This window comes from Hemicordylus capensis, chromosome 4, assembly GCF_027244095.1.
Source record: "Hemicordylus capensis ecotype Gifberg chromosome 4, rHemCap1.1.pri, whole genome shotgun sequence".
In the NCBI taxonomy this organism is placed as follows: Eukaryota; Metazoa; Chordata; class Lepidosauria; order Squamata; family Cordylidae; genus Hemicordylus; species Hemicordylus capensis.
In genome coordinates, this window is record NC_069660.1 from 191,135,225 (window position 1) to 191,152,255 (window position 17,031).

Here is a 17,031-nt window from a genome sequence, read left to right on the forward strand (position 1 = left end):
CTCTGCTGCCTCAATTATTAAGGTAAATACTACTTTCTCTCTCCCCCTCATTTAGTATAAGGAATTCCCTTTATTTCTAAAGAGGAATCCACACCTAATTCCCCTTTATAAGAAATCCCCCTTTACAAGCTTGGATACTCCAAGCTCGGCCTGGCTTAATGGCCAAACCAGACCGAACCCAGATCAGCCAAGCCTGAGCTAGGTCGGCTAGAATCCGATCCGGATTCTAGCCAAACCAGTAAAACTGGTTCCATGCATATCCTTACTTTGTAGAGCAATTCATGGGAAGATTGATAGTGCATACCACATAATCCTTTAAACAAGATAGCTACTTAAATTGACTCCTTTGCTCATATACAAAAACAAAGGCAAATCTAGTTAAAAGACACTTCTGCCCAGCATTCCTAACTACCTTTTCAGCAACTAATTTGTCCATTAAGCAATCATTCCAACCTTTTATATTATTGTAGTATGACATGGAAAAACAAGTAGGTTCAGTCAAGCATCAAAGAGCTTTGGTTACATTTATTAAGCAATTAGCACTCTGACATGGCTCTGTTGCATTGTAAACTAGCAGTGAATGCTTTAGCTTGGAATAATACTGCCAAAATAATAAACTGGAATGGCCACATTAGAGCTGGACAAATTAGCCCATTAATATGTGTCCTGACCTATATTGGCCAACACTTTTCAGGGTACTAAGAAACGGTTGTTTACTGGCTTACTACAAGAGCAGAGAGAGGGGAATACCAATATAACCTTATTTGTTGCTTTTTTTTATAGTCACAATTGTCAACAAGAATAAAAATGTTTTTACGAGCCTCAAAGTACTAAAACCTTATTTTAAGCAAAATATATTTTTCTTCAACTGACTATTTATGGAAGTCTCAGGAGTGTTGCTTTGCCCTTCCTGTTTTACTAGTGGTTGTTTCTTGAAGGGTAAATAAAAGTGATTTCTCAATCTACAACTAAAGAGGGACATGGCCAAAGTAAAATATTCTTACAGCCCATTCCTACGAGTTGGCTTTCGATGTCATAGTGCCATGAACGTTAAAAGAAACCATATATATTTGGTGAGCTTTGCTCTGCCCCACCAGCCCCCCCCTCGCTACACACTCACACACACACACACACACCTACCTTTATTACTTCAAGGAGGCCTGTACAATCGGGACCCATCACATCAAATACAAGTTATGTATATCAAATTGCCAGGTGTTTGGCAAGCCCCATAATGAAGTCCAAGGAAGGCAGCAAAATCAGAAGGTTTATCAAGCATCAGTTGGGCTTCCATACATGGTTGGCAGGCTACGACTGGACAGTTGTGTCACAAATTGTAAAGATCTGTACTAGCAAATAGCAGCATAGGTTTGCACCACTGTTTCTGGATCTGGGGCTCATGAATGATATCCTGGTTGGAGCTTCAGAGACTGCTGTTCCTTACTTCATCAACATCCATGCCCAGCCCTGTTTCTGTCCCCTAAATGCACCCCTTCAATGGCACATCTATGGTACTCATGGAAAGTGGCAGAACACTAGGACATCTTGGGCTGAGACTAGGTCCCTTAATCCACACTAAGTGTCACGTATTCTCTCTCCATTTTTGTTGAAACTTGTAGGCTTTGTCCGTTGACCTGCTGCCTCACAGAGGCTCACATGATTGGGTCCTTAGGAAGAGCAAACACATCGACCAGCACTCATGTGGATCATTACCAAGAATGTTGCACACAAGAAGCTTATATTGCTGCTTTAAAATTGGCTTCCAAGGACAATGGAAGACCTAAATTGGCTGCAGTTTGCCCCCGCCCCCCCATCAGATAACTTTCACAGCACTCCCAACTACACAAAAAGCTTTTCGGTGTCTCATATGAAAATAACCTAAACTGATGCAAGCAACCATGTTACTTGTGGGCATCCATATAACTTCCCTCAGCTTTGGAATGTTAAAGATTCTTGACTTCCAAGATAGGAAATATGACTAAAAGGTATGAGAGCAGTAGCTTTCACAGTTCATTGTCCTCAGTCCTACTATGGATAATGCCTTCAATATGTGGTGAAATTATTTGATGTCATATATATTTCTGGATTCTAAATTAAGGGAGCAATTCCGAAGGGCAAAATCCTACCCTGATACAAGTCCCAATTAAAGAAATGGTCAGAGGAAAGCCTGTAGTCTAACAAGCATCCCAACCATTTGAACTGGCTTAGACACATTGAGGTCAATGATCCTAAGCCAATTTAACACTGGTCTAAGTGGGTCATGATTGAGGAGCTGGTTTTATATGCATTCAGAAATAGAATTTTAAGCCACAAATAAATACCTCCTTTGCTCACAAATTGCTGGACTTCTTTTCCGTCCAGAATCTACTTATACAGAACATAAGGGAACGACCTGAATATTTAGTACATGGAAAGCTCCATGGCAGAAAGAACCAAAATATCGTTCTTTATATGTTCATAACCACAGAGACACACACGTTTACTTAGTTATATCATAGTATTTGAGATAAATCACATCCAAAGAAGCTATTTATACTTCTGTTTGCCATTACTTCTTTATTATATTTCCTGAAAGCAAATAATGTTGGAAAAATTTATTCAGGGAAATAAGGTACTTCAGGATGATGTTTCACATTGTGCAGAAGCACCCTAGATGTCAAGTTGATTTTCTTTCTATTCTTCAGCATTCTAGTTATCTTGCTCATTTATCCTTACCCATACATCAATCCACCTGCATATATGTACATTCCCATTATCTTTTCTATCTACAGTGTGCCTGCAAAGCTTAGGCTGCAATCAAATCAATCTCAAACATGCTGCACAGCTGCAGCAATTTTAGTTATTTCATATTTTGAAACTGACACACTAAAAGCAATCATAAATTGAGTGTACGGAATCATCATTCTCACAACATTGTGAATCATTGCTGCTAACAAGCACCCACCAATGTCAACTACCCAATAGCAGAAGCAAAGATCATTACCTTAGAGTGGGCTGGCTGCTAGCCATCTTGCAAGATGGTTATCCCTTCAATCAAAGGTATGTACTTCAAGAAGTAAAACACATAACACATTTTTTCTAGATTCTGATTATGACATTTATGTTGTTCATTTATGCAAGAATGTACAGTAATTTTCATCTCAACTTTAGGTAGGTTGGCACTGAATTTCACCTAAAGCAACATCTGGATATGGATTTAAAGGCTCCTGTTCAACCAAAGCAATGCACCCAATGCATATGAGGGAAGCAAAAGAAGTTTAGATTAGGCTGGAACAGTTTTCCAGGAGTTTTTACACACATGGCTGTTAGTTCGAATCTCCTCCGGAATAGAGTGTGCCAGTCCATATATTAGCTGCATTTACCCCCGAAGTCACTGCGGAATAATAGGGACCAGTACAGACAGAACTCTGTTTCCCCCAAAATTATTGCTATAATTCGGGCTTAGCCCGAATTATGTCCGGCATAAAAAAATCCAAGGCTTCTGCTATGCCCCGGTGCTTTTCTGGGAGGTGTGGAGGGGCCATTGGTGATAATTCGGCTTCTTTCCAAACTTGCCAATCTTCTGTTAAAGGTGTTTGACAGGATAAGGCTGAGCCAAAGGAAAAGGGCTGCCTCCCTAGCTGGTCCCCCCACCCCACTCTATCCCTTCAGAGCCCCCTGCTCCCTCTCTGTCCAGCCACGGTGACAATCTGCAGCAGGCAGGGCTGCCCCCCGCACTCCATCCCTTGTGTGCTCTCATTCTTGTGCTTCCCACAGGGGGGCGGGAGGACCGGCAAGCAGCATGAGGAGGCAGCAGCAGCAGCAGCTGGTGCATGATCACCACTGAGAGGGGGTCTTCTTGCTCCAGCCTCCACCTTCTCCCAGGGAAACTCTGCCAGCAGCTGGCAGGAGAAAGGGTGCCTCTATGCACCAGGCCATGGCTGAGCTGCAGCGCTGGCATAAAACCTCTGTTGGGGGCAGCTTCTTCTCTTCTGCTTGCTGGGCCTGGCCTGCATGGGACTTCCTCCTGACACTGGCCGGAGAGCCCCCCAGCCTCCCCCTGCCCCCCCATGCTCCTGCTCCAGAGACACCACGGTGAGCCCCAATAACCTGCCCAGAGATGTCATTTCCTTGTAAGTGGGGGGAGGAAATATTCCTGAGGGGGCAGCTTGAAAAAACACAGAGCAAGCAATGGGAACGCACAAAGGAGAAAGACAGCAGGAAATGTGGGGAGGAGCCGATGGCTATGTGAATGCTCTGTCTAATCCCCCAAATTAAAATGCCTCAAATCTATGGTGAAGTAGATTTGCTCCTCAGATACCCTGCGGCATAAAGCCATGTGTGAATAATTCCCAGGGAGGTTCAATACATACCAAACTGGGACCCACAGAAAACATTCACAAAAGTTTACTGGTGAAGCTGTGCTGTGGGTATCAGCAGCATCTCGCCAGCACTGGATGTTTTAATTTATTCATTTATGTATTTATTTAACATATTTATATACTGCCCCAAACCTGTGTCTCTGGGTGGTGTACAATAAAAACAATACAAATAACATAAAATTAAAAATGATTAAAACATTAAAATTATTCGAAAACTAATTATTTAAAAACTATTAAAACTATAAATCTAATTAAAAGTCTGGATGAACAAATCTGTCTCCAGTGCCTTTTTAAAAGTTGCCAGAGATGGGGGAAGCTCTTATTTCAATAGGGAGTGCATTCCAGAGTTCAGGGGCAGCAACAGAGAAGGCCTGCCCCTGAGTAGCCACCAGAAGAGCCGGTGGACAAACATCTCCAGATGATCTCAACAGGCGATGGGGCTCATAGCAAAGAAGACGTTCTCTGTTGGGAGTCTGGGGCTGGTGAAGAAACCTGGGAATCAAGTTACCAATGAATTTAACTTAACAGTGAAATTTCAAGGTGAATTTGAAAATTTCTGCTTGGGAGCAGTGTTCCCCCTGAGGTGTGCACACACACACATTTTTTTTATGTCCGCACAGTTAATTATAGATCTCACTCAGGATAAATCAGGAATGCCCAATTCTGAATGCACCTGCATGCACACTGCCTTGATACTGCTCCCCAGCACAAAATTCATTCTGTGCACAGATGGTGAACATTAGAGGAAACGCTGCTTGGGAGACATCTGTAGAATTTCAAAAGGAAGTAAAAAGACTAGCAAAATTTCTTCAAGAGGGTTCAGCACAACCCTAGATTCTGACTCTCTAATTGCTAGCCATAATTGTTTAAATATCAGCACATCACCACACTCAAACAATAGCAAGTATTCCACAATAAGAGTCTGTATTCCCCTCCTCCAAAAATGGCCATCCTGCAATTAAATTTGCAACTGGCTGATTCCTGAACATCATGTGTACATTTTAAAACAGACAGAGATATCCACCCCATCCCAAGTATGACTAGTTCTGTTGAAACCTGTGTAGAGCATCTTCAAGCAACTGAAAATGGAGGAACACACATCTTGTTTGCCATCCTGCCATTTCTTCCTCAAAAGATCCCACGTGGATTTAATGCCTTTGGCTGGCATAGTTCGCAGAGAGATAAGGGACCAGGACAAAAGTAAGGCAGTGACAAATTTAACAGGCACTGAGGAATTGTAAAGAGTCAGCTGGACATGGGGAGCCATCCTCAAGTCTTTTGGAAAGCATCTATACCTTCTCTCATTTAAAATGCAGCCACAATTTAGAAAAAAGGTGATGGAGTGGTCATGACTGATGCTTCATAAGATTATACATGGTGTGGGTGAAGAGAAGCTTTTCTTCCTTCTCTCATAAATACCAGAACCAGAGGTCATCCGACTAATACTTAATAGCAAGAAATTTAGAACAGATGAAGGGAAGTACTTCTTCACACACCACATAATAAATATATGGAATCTGCTGCCACGAGATGTGTTGATGGCCATTAGCTTAGATGGCTTTAAAAGGGAATTAGACAAGTTCATGGAGCACATGTCTACTGCTGGCTATTATTCTTGATGATTGTATGCTACCCCAGTATGCCTCTAAATACCAATTGCAGGGGAGCAGTGGAAGCAGAGGAATCTTCTCAGGGACATTCAATCCCGCAGGGCTCTTCTTAAGTTCTATTTTGTTATGGGAGGTGGTGTAGTTTGCTATTGTATTAGAGGGTGGTGACTACTATCATAGATTAGGAGAAGGTTATTTCTCAATTTGAAATTAGAATGATACTGTCCCTTCTGCCTTCTGTCCATCATTATGCTTATGGTACATATAAGGCACACTTAAAGACTTCACTAGGATGATTAAAAAGTTTTTGTACCATTAAAATCAAACCTCCTTGCTACCTGTCTTAAAATGAATATATGCTGTAATTATTGCTGTGGGAATTTTCAGATTCATTAAATGGGCACTGCTGACCTCTTAAGATTAAAAAAAGGCAAAATAACTGTAATAAATATGAAATTTCAAGAAATTTCCAGTGTTTCAACTGGGTTAAAACTAGATCAACTAGAATTACTAGACCTAACTAAAATTAGATCAACTAGAATTACTTGATCTAATCTGCTCATGATCAGCTTTCATACTTAATTATATTACAACCAATACCTTATGGTAACATGTAACTTGGTGTCTTTAATAAGCTCCTTGGAAAAAAATCTGTGTTATACTGAAATCCTCAATTTTAGGGAAGAGTTAAATAAAATATTTGTAGAAATGCCCTCTTAAAAATCCAGGATAACAAACTGAATGTTTCTTTGTATATCTCGGTTCTATATTCTATTCCATATGTGATGAAATCATGTTAGATCCTCTATCACCTTCCTGTTTTACTCTGCAACCTGCTTGACCACAGAACAGGGGAAAACATGAGGCGCCTGTACAATATGCAGCTTTATATATGTGCTTTTCAGATTATATATAAACAAATAATAGATCTACTAAACGTATGTGCATGTATGAACATGCCAAAGAGAAGCATAGTGCCAATGTGTTTATTTCCATCCATCTGCTGGTCCACATAACCTACCTATCTATATTATTAATTCTTCAAGACGGGCCATGTGTGGGGACATGGTCAAAAGGAGGCGATTGGCTGACAAGAGTTTGCAAGCAGAACCACCTGATTGGGCAGTGAGGATTCCATATGCAGATAGGGAGAAGGAGCCTATGAGAGCAGAAGCACCATGGTGATTGGGCAGTGGGGATTCCATATGCAGATAGAGAGGAGGAGCCTGTGGCACTGTGGTGATTGGGCAGTGGGGATGTCCTATGCAGATAAGGAGGAGGAGCCTATGATGGTTAAGGTCAGTTGGAATGCAACTGTTACTGGTCAGAAGATGTTCTTGATTGTAGAGGAAAGGAATCTATATATATTAAAGGATAGCAGGCAGGGGTCTGCAAAAAGATGGGCCGTGAGGGAGGAAGGAGCCCCTTCAGGAGAAGGAGGATGCCATTGTGTGAATTAAATAAGGAAACAAGATGAACAAAATCTGTTAACTCAGGGAGGGAGGGAGGGAGGGAGGGAGGGAAAAAACATGAAGGGAGGAGGAAGAAAGAGTGGGGAAGAGCGAGTGGAGGAAAGAGAAAGAGAAAAAGAAGGGAGTGGGAAGAGAGACAGAAGGAAGGGCAAGGGATAGGCCTGAGCCTGTCAGCAGCCTGAAGGGAATGAGCGGCCATGGCAGCACTAGCAGTAAGGAAGGGCCCAGTCAGCCACTGCTGCTGTTTGGGGCTACCAAGGCCATTGTCAGAGGGAGACAGGCAGGCAAGGGATGGGCCTGTCAGCGGCCTGAGGGGAACGAGTGGCCATGGTGGTGGCAGCAGCAAGGAACAGCCCAGTAAACCACTGCTGCTGCTCCTGTGGGGAGGAGCAGAAGTGGGGCTCAGGTGAGGGTGGGTAGGTCTCTGGGGATAGGGGGCTGCAGCTTGGCCAATAGGCAGCAGCAATGCTGCAGCCACGACCAAGAAGGGTGAGGGGGATGGAAGCAAAAGGATGGAGGAGGAGCAAGAGTGCAGCTCAGGTGAGGGTGGGGAGATCTCTGAAGTGAGGGGAGCAATCAAGCACTAACACGCAGATGCTCTAGAGCATGCAAGAGTTCCAGCTTTGAAGCAGGGAGAAATAATGGCAGCGGTCAGGATGCAGAGGTGGAAGGCGGGCAGGCGAAGCCCCTCCGGCCAGAAGAGGTGGATGGACGGCGGGCAAAGCCCCTCTGGCCAGGAAGAGGAGGCGGTGGCAGGGAGAAATAATGGTGGGGGCGAGGAGGTGAGCAAAGCCCTACCAGCTAGGAGGAGGAGATGGGAGGCAGTGCCGGCGGGATGGCCTGGCGCTGGCCCGCCCAATGGGGAGAGCTGCGGGGGGAGAGAGCTGTGGGGGGAGAGAGCAAGCAAATGAACTGCGGGGGAGGGCAAGTGAGCGAGCTGCGGGGGGAGAGCAAGCGAGCGAGCTGCAGGGGGGAGAGTGAGCGATGAGTGAGCTGCAGGTGGTAGCGAGTGAGCTGCGAAGGGAGAGAGTGAGCGAGAGTGCTGCGGGGGGAGCGAGCGAGAGTGCTGTGGGGGGAGCGAGCGAGAGTGCTGCGGGGGGAGCGAGCGAGAGCGCTGCGGGGAGCGCGAGCGAGAGCGCTGCGGGGGGAGCGCGAGCACTGCGGGGGGAGCGCGAGCACTGCGGGGGGAGCGCGAGCGCTGCGGGGGGAGCGCGAGCGCTGTGGGGGGAGCGAGAGCGCTGTGGGGGGAGCGCGAGCAAGAGCGCTGCGGGGGGACACCACAGGCTCAGTGCACAACTGCACAGATGCTCTGTGCGGGGTCAGCTAGTTTATATTATAGTTTATAAATATATAACAAACATCCCCTATATGTTTTAAAATGTCACTGTAACATATAATGGACTAGCCTTCCTTCCTTTTTAGGTGCCCTGAAGGAACATGCAGGCCTTCTTTTGAATACATCTCCATGATGTTAACACATGGAAGTTAGAATGATGAGACCGAATATTAGAATTCTGAAACTGTTTGGTTTTTGTGGGGAAGGTGTTTATCTAAGGAACCTCCTGTTTTATAATTTTCCACATGGGGTGTATGTACAATGGATATGCATGACAAAGCAACAGGACTGCGGATTTTGTGTTGTAAAACTTTTTAAATTTTAAACATACAAATATTAGTTATTAATAATTAGTCACTAATATTTTTATGCTCCACAAAATAACATAGCTGGATGTGTACCATAATGTGCATCCAAATCAAACTTCTAGGAGAAATTCTTTAAGCACAAGAGGAATAAAGAATAGAAAGGATAATGCAGCTCATCTACAGAAAAGATACAGAATGTAATGAGGGAAATGCATTCAATCCTGATTGTGTGGCTGTATTAACAGAATGATCATTTCCAAGGCTCAGGAAATAAAAGAAGACAACACTTTCAAGATCCTGGGTACTCTTATCACCATGAGCAGCGTGATATGACCACAGGCAAATAAGTAGGAGAGAAGTGGAGGTTCCTGACAAGTGCACACGTATGGTGCTCGCTGGTACTTCTGCCCATTCCCAAGTCAGGCAAAGCCACCAATGCTTTGAAGTGGGCTTGAGAATGCATTTGAAGTGGGCTTGAGAATATTGGGTAGTGGAGGGGACCCAATACTGTCAATCTGACATTGGCAGGGTTGGTCCACAAGGAAACAGGTAGAAGTACCAGTGAGTGCCAAAAGTATGTGCTCACCAAGAACCTCCACTTCTCTCCCACTTATTTGCTGGTAGTTGTGTGAAGTCACCCTATGTATCACTCCAAGAAATAGTATTTATCATGTTCCCTGTCACATTAAATCCACAAGCTCTGTTTCCTCTAAGGCATACGCACGTGTGCGTGCTCACAAGTTTTTGGATGTCCACTCAGTTAATTTTAGATCCCGCTCAGGTTGAATCAGGAAGGTCCCACTCTGAATATACGTGTGCACACACTGCCTTGATAGTGCCGCCAAGAACAAAACTCATTCCACACAGATATGAAAAAAAATGAGAGGGATCACTGTCCACACGGAAGGTATTAATATGGTTTCATGCAAGTTATTCAAAATCCAGAACAATGTTGTTCTGAGAAACATTACACAGCAGGGAAGAAATTCAGAGATATCATTTGTGTCAACAAATGCTGTCAGATAGTGATAGTCAATCCTTCCTTTTAACAGGGATTTCATTTCATGCACCAGCTGCCTCACCACTGATTGCAGACATATTCTGCAATTAAATAGAACTTTTTTTGTACAAATTACTCTGCTTTTGTGATGCTCCTGCTCCAAAGTGGGTGTGAGAAATGTGAAAGAACAACTATTGAATGGCAACACATTAGCAGCAATGGTGAAGAATAGACTAGTGAGATTAACAATTGACTGATTGGATAGGTCAATTACATGAAGCAAAAAATTACAGGGACCTACCCAGAGTTCTTTTATTTACATGTCTGGCATGATTATTTTCCATAGAATTAGCAATAAAGCTAAGTTAGTAAGTGTATATTGTCATCAGTTTTGAAGAAAAGGCTGCAGAAATTGACTGACTGATTGGACAGGTCAATTGCCTCAAGAAGAAACCCGCAATTACAGGGAGCTACCCACAGCACTCTTCTTCTTTTACATGTCTATTGTGAAATTAGCAGGAAAGCAAGACTAGCATATTCTATACAGTATATGCTCTATGGAGACTGCAAACAATTGTCTGATTACACAGGCATCAAACAGACTCTAAAGCTACAGGACACTACTTACAGTCCATTACATAATGTCTGGACTAAATATTTATTGCAAAATTTAAATAAACTCAATACATATATGTGTTACCTACACTTACACCAGCTCTATTCCATCACGGTATTTTCCATTCAGGATGTGCACAAACTGGTTCGGCTCCTCCTTTGGGAAGCGCTGAACCGGCTCAGGCGCCTGAAGCTGAACCGGTTTGGCAAGGTGGAGAGTGGTTCCCTTAAAATGCAGGCCGCTACCCCGCCACTTCTCCGAGTGTGGTGCTCGCTCTGCCAAAGGCTGTATGTGGCTGCCGCACTGTTCCCTGCAGCCTGTGCGTGGCATCAGCATGCACATGGCCATGAGCACACGCACAGCAGCATGTGTGTGCCGACATCACACAGAGACTTCAGGGAACAGCACCCCAGCTGCACACAACTCTTGGCAGAGCGAGCGCCATGCCTGGAAAAGCAGCAAGTGGGGTGGCAGCGGAGCAAGTAAGGACCTGATTTTTAGGGAACCGTTCCCTGCCCCACCCCCATGCCTGCACAAGGCATTAATGGACATCCCTATTTTCAATAACAATACTGAATTCTGGGGACTACTTTTAATTGTTGATTGTTTATGTTCTTGCCACCTGAAAATAATTCAAATTACTATAAGATAAAATACAGAATTATAAGGCACAAAATAAGCAGCTTATATACTAAAATCTGTTCCATATAAACCTTGTATAAATGTTGCTATAAAGATTCCAGCAATCCCCTTAACATTATTTTCAGTTTACCATTTGTTTCCATTATTGACTACTATGCATTATTTTCTTAAGTTATAGGTTCAAAGAGATTCTAGTTCCTCTTAAATTTTATTAAGATCCATGAGGCAATACAGTTGCAGTTTCTGTAGTAAGTACACAATATTGCATTACTAGAAGGGGTCATTAATGTGTTTCAAAGAGCAGAGGCATTCCCAGATATAGTTTGGGTGGAAGGCCACAGGAAGCATACTGAAGTCAATCTAGATAGCTGCCAGAATATTCTCAGTTCTGTTCAAGAACAGCAAAACAATATATTCAGAGAATCACCCACAAACATTGTGCAATATCAAAGCAGAATCCATTTAAGTTCTACTACTCAGTTGACTCTTCTGCTCCACCCCACTCTTCCTTTTTATGTTCAGGGAACACAGAAAGAAGATGAGCAGCAGCAGCAACAGCAATGGTGAATGGTAGCAGGCAGCAGCCCCTGTGTCAACTACCCCATGGACAGTTTGGCCCTAGGTACTTCCAAATCCCTATAAAGGCTTATTTGTCCATATTAGGTGAGCAGTGGCTGACATAAAGAGCAACGCTCTGTGGGTGCACCACAAGCTGTGTCTGTGCTGCAGGAAGCTTTCCTACTAATTGTGCACCCCCCCATGTGCAGCAGGTGCGGCCTTTGGGGATGCATTTTTAGGTGACACAGGGCACTTCTGGAGGCAGGGCAAATCATCAAAGCTTACTCTCCACTTCTGTGCACCTTAGAAGTGCAGCTTGGAAAGTCTTCCTGGCACATCCACAGAGTGCTTCTATGGATGCCAGCCTGTATTTCCATAGTACATCATACAACACCTATGAACAGTTCTGTGTCAGGCATGTTCATTGACTGAAGTAACTAGGACACTTGCTCTTGCTGGCTACAGACAGTCTTTGCCTTGTTCCATCTACACCTGATTTCCAGACCTCCCTCAACTTCGCAGTAGTTTATGTTTGACAAATCTGACCTTTCCCTGCTTCACTCTCAATAAACATATCCAAAGTGCTAACCATTGAATAGTATGCAATGTAAATCTGAACACCTGAGCATCTACAAGACAGTTTTCACATAATCAGTTAGCTTGGAAGAACAGTGCTTTAACTCATTTTAATCCCATAGTGAAACACAAGCTGACCTGAAGGAGTTAGGGATTCCTTACACAGTCAGGGTCCTGACTGTATATAAAATTCCCCAAACTATTCATGCTTTAAAAAAGACAGGACAGGTAGAAGAATTATGTTAACACATGATTAAGGCAGCTATCTTGGGGACACTTAATCCTACGTCAACGTAATTCTTCTACCTGTCCTGTTTTTCTTACTTTTTTTTTTTTTTAAAAGCCTGAATAGTTTTGGATGCAGCATAAATCACTGGGAAAATTTAATCTGTGGTCTTCTTTGCATGGAAGATAAGAAAGATTAAGGCCAAGTTCATGCTGCTGATGTTTCTAGGGAAGGACCCATATGATAAATGACAACCATATGAGAGAATTTCATAAACTGCACGAAAGATGCAGGAGCCAGTCTTGGGAGAGAGGTTTTGCAGAAGCCACCCATGCCTCCTATGCAAATCTCTTCTGACCCTTGAAACTTTGAAAACCAGACAGTTGCTGAGACGGAGATGGCCACTGAGGCAAAAGAACTAGTGAGCCTGTGCAAGTGTTTCATTTGGGGAAACACTCTCAGTCTGGCATGAGTCTTGAGTGTCCATGTGCCCTTTCACACCCCACCCCACCCAGCCCTGCAGGGATGAAACATTGAACTAACAAGGCTATACTGTATCCAAATAAATACAATACCGTATTTTACGGACTATAAGACGCTACGGACTATAAGACGCACCTTAATTTTAATCCAGTTTTTCAGAGTTTTAACATATTAAACTGTTAAAACATATAAGACGCACCTGAATTTTGGCGGATATTTTTCGAGGAAAAAAGTGAGTCTTATAGTCCATAAAATACGGTACTTTCTTGGCCAACCAAGAGCTTATGCCTGCACCTCCAATTGTTGGAAACAGACACATACGTTGTGTCTTCATCCCCAGAGAAACTCTTACCACTGTAATGTTTTGTTTGGGCAGAAGAGAACACTGAGACAAAATGACTGGAACATGTGTTTGAATTGCGAAAATGTTGCCAGCTATCAACCCCTGTACATGAGAGACTGGAAACTATACAAGACAGCCAGCGTGGTGTAGTGGTTAAGAGTGCTGGACTAGGACCGTGGAGACCCGAGTTCAAATCCCCATTCAGCCATGATACTAGCTGGGTGACTCTGGGCCAGTCACTTCTCTCTCAGCCTAACCTACTTCACAGGGTTGTTGTGCGGAGAAACTTAAGTATGTAGTACACCGCTCTGGGCTCCTTAGAGGATGAGTGGGATATGAAATTAATTAATTAATTAAATCCATGCATATATTGCAGCCCCTATTGCTTATCTTATTCCTTTGAACAGGCTACAGAGCTCAAGAGCTTTCAACCACTTGTATCACAGAAGGCATTTGCCAAGACACATGTCGGCCTTTACCTTTCCAACATACTGCGGTTCTGGTCCCATGTGCTCTTCTAAAACAAAGAACTGGTTCCACACCCATCCACGTTTGGGACGATGGTGCACTTCTGTTTCCCCTTCTGCGTGTTTGGTTTGGTTTCTGGTCACCTTGATGGAGCCATGATGTGCAGTTCCATAACACCTCTGCATAAAACAGAGACAAACTAGGACTGGGCAGATACAAGATGTGCTCGTAATTCTCATTGTAGGATAACTTTCCAGTTCAAGGTGTTTTCTTCCCCTTTCTCCTCTTTTTTCCCCACTGTAGTCCACTAATAGGCTCCCATGGGGGAAGGACAGAGCCAATTTAAAAACACAGTCCACGAATTTTTTTTTAGTCTGTCCATGGTTCAGCTGCTCATTGGTCAGAGTGTATTTACATCATGAAAATCAGCGTTAGAAAAATGCTGGTATATCTTCTGTGATCTTCACAACTGATTGCTGGAGTCACACATTTTACTCCTAATGGGGGGGAAAGAGAGAGAAACACATACTTTACACATCAATAAGAACAGTAATTTCAGATTTTTGACCTCCAATAATGATGTACTTATTACTGCATTAACAGTTTCTGCCAAGAGAGCACCCTGCAGCAACCAATATTCTTTTTAATCTTTTGTAGAAAGAAATATGTGCTTGTTTTTCTATTAATGCACCTTAAAATTAGTGTGGTGTTTCAAGATGTGCAGATGGTGAGAGTTGGGTAACTCAGTATGCTCAGAGTGTAAAGGTATGCCTTGATACAGAAAATGTATTTTATGTTTTATTTATGAAGACGTATAACCCATTCTAAGCCCCAAGGCTCCAGCCAGGTAACAGCATTTCCTGATCCTGTGAATTCTTCAAGAACTCTGCTGAGTAGGTGGCTTTATAAACATACTCCCATTAATTAAGGTCATGTCACCTCACTCATGAGATATAAAGGGCCAGTTCAGATGTTCCTCCAACCAGCTCCTTTCAATCACATACATTGCGGCCCCACACCTGCCACATAGCTAACTGCATGGGGGAAAGTTAAATAATACCACAAATCCCTTCCACATGCACACAAACAATTAGGCACCAACATGCCAGAGGAAAGGGAGGCATGCACACGCAAGCTTCACCCACGCAAAATCAAAAGGAGACATCAGAATATGGTGTGAACCGGCCCTAGGGGTACAGTGAAGGCATGCAGCACAAATGCACACATGTCTGAAAAGCAAGTAGTTGTCTGGACCGTCTCATAATATTTATTATTTATTTAAAATATTTATATCCCGCCCCTCCAGTGCACTACTGCTTGAGGCTGCTCACAACAATAAGATACAATAAAAGTAATTTTTTAAAAGTCAGATTAGAAACCACAATCATTATCAGGTTCAAATTAAAAGTGAAAATTATAAGAAGCTAAAGAACCTAACAGATATAACAAAATAGTAATGGAGCATTAAAAAGCCTCCTTAAAAAGGTGCATTTTAAGATGCTTTTAAAAAACACTGAGGGAGGGAGCATGGCAAAGCACTTCAGGGAGGGTGTTCCAAAGCCAAGGGGCCACAACCGAAAAGGCCATCTCTGGACTCCGCCAACTGGATCTCTGTTAGTGGCAGGGTCATGAGCAGGGCTTGAGATGATGAGCGGAGGGCCCTGGCAGATTCATATGGGCGAATGCGGTCCGACAGGTACCCCGGCCCCAAGCCATGGAGGATTTTAAAGGTCAATACCAGCACCTTGAATCTAGCACGGAAGCAATGAAGCTGACGCAGGATGGGTGTAATACTCGTGAAGCGACTTGCACCCATGAGCATCCTTGTGGCAACATTCTGAACCAGCTGAAGCGTCCAAACAGTCTTCAAGGGCAGCCCCACATAGAGCACATTACAGTAGTCCAATCTGGATGTTACCAATGCATGAGTGACTGAGGTCAGGTCCAAATTCTCCAAGTAGGGTCGCAGCTGGCATACCAGCCGTAGTTGGTAAAAGGCGCTTCTGCACACTGCTGCCACCTGCACCTCCAAGGACAGTGTTGGGTCCAGAAGCATGCCCAACAATATATAAGTTGCTTACTTGTAAATGTAGTTCTTCTAGTGGTCAAATGTGCATTCACACTCCTGGGCTTTGCACCTGCACAGAGCTCACATTGGAATCTTGTAGAGTTTTCCCTTCAAACATGTTATGGCGACAGCCTCCGCCCTCCATGTATTTTCTCACACGTTCTACCAATTCTCCTCAATCCAAGACCACTGCAGCCAAGGTAAGAGGTGACTGCAACTAGCAAGTGGGTGGGTTGTGAAAATACACAGGTTGTGTGAAAGTGCATCTGGCCACTAGAAGAATGACAGCTACAGGTAAGCAACTTAATTTTTTTCTACAGTTTCTACACTTTCCCACTCGTGGTGAGTAGTGAGCTAGCAATCCATAAAAGATGGATTGGAGCACTGCAGAACGCACACCAGAGTGCTGTTGAGATCTGATATCCAGTGTATGATTTTTAATGAAGGAGGAAGGCTGGGGGCCATGTTGCAGCTACAACGGCACTCCTCACAGGGAAGCTGATGATGTGGCCACTGCTCTTGTAGAGTGAGCTCTCAAAGGGCCCAACAGGACCTTGTTGGCTATTAACATAACATTTAGCAATAGCACTGAAGATCCAAAAGGAGAGGCATTGTGCAGAGATCTGTTGGTTCTTCTTTGGCCCTTCATAGGAAATGAATAAGGCTTTAGTAAGTCTGAACAATCTGGTTATCTCAATGTAGAAAGTCAGAGCCTTTCTGACATCTAGCAATCTGGAAAGGGATTAGGAAAGAACACAGGTAGGCCAATATCTTGTGATGTGTGAAAAAATGACACAATCTTGGGAATAAAAGACATCTAGGCAGAGGAGCATCTTGTCTGGTTGAAGGATGAGATAAGGGGGATCCATCCAGAGGGCCCATAATTCCCAGCAGGCTGACATAATAACCACCAAAAAGGCCACCTTCAAGGTCAATAAATGTAGCAAACAAGTAGTTAAAGGTT

General features: G+C 43.6%; 1 protein-coding gene across 8 annotated transcripts in view; it reads right to left on the reverse strand.

The window, feature by feature from the left end:
* Positions 1–17,031, reverse strand: part of CDH18 (cadherin 18) — an 896,981-nt gene that overhangs the window by 228,567 nt on the left and 651,383 nt on the right. For all 8 annotated transcript variants that reach the window (XM_053243963.1, XM_053243962.1, XM_053243957.1 and 5 more), the window contains one exon: positions 14,011–14,496. In XM_053243963.1, the coding sequence (XP_053099938.1) occupies positions 14,011–14,238 (228 nt within the window). In that variant the 5' untranslated portion in view covers positions 14,239–14,496. The remainder of the gene's footprint in view (positions 1–14,010; positions 14,497–17,031) is intronic.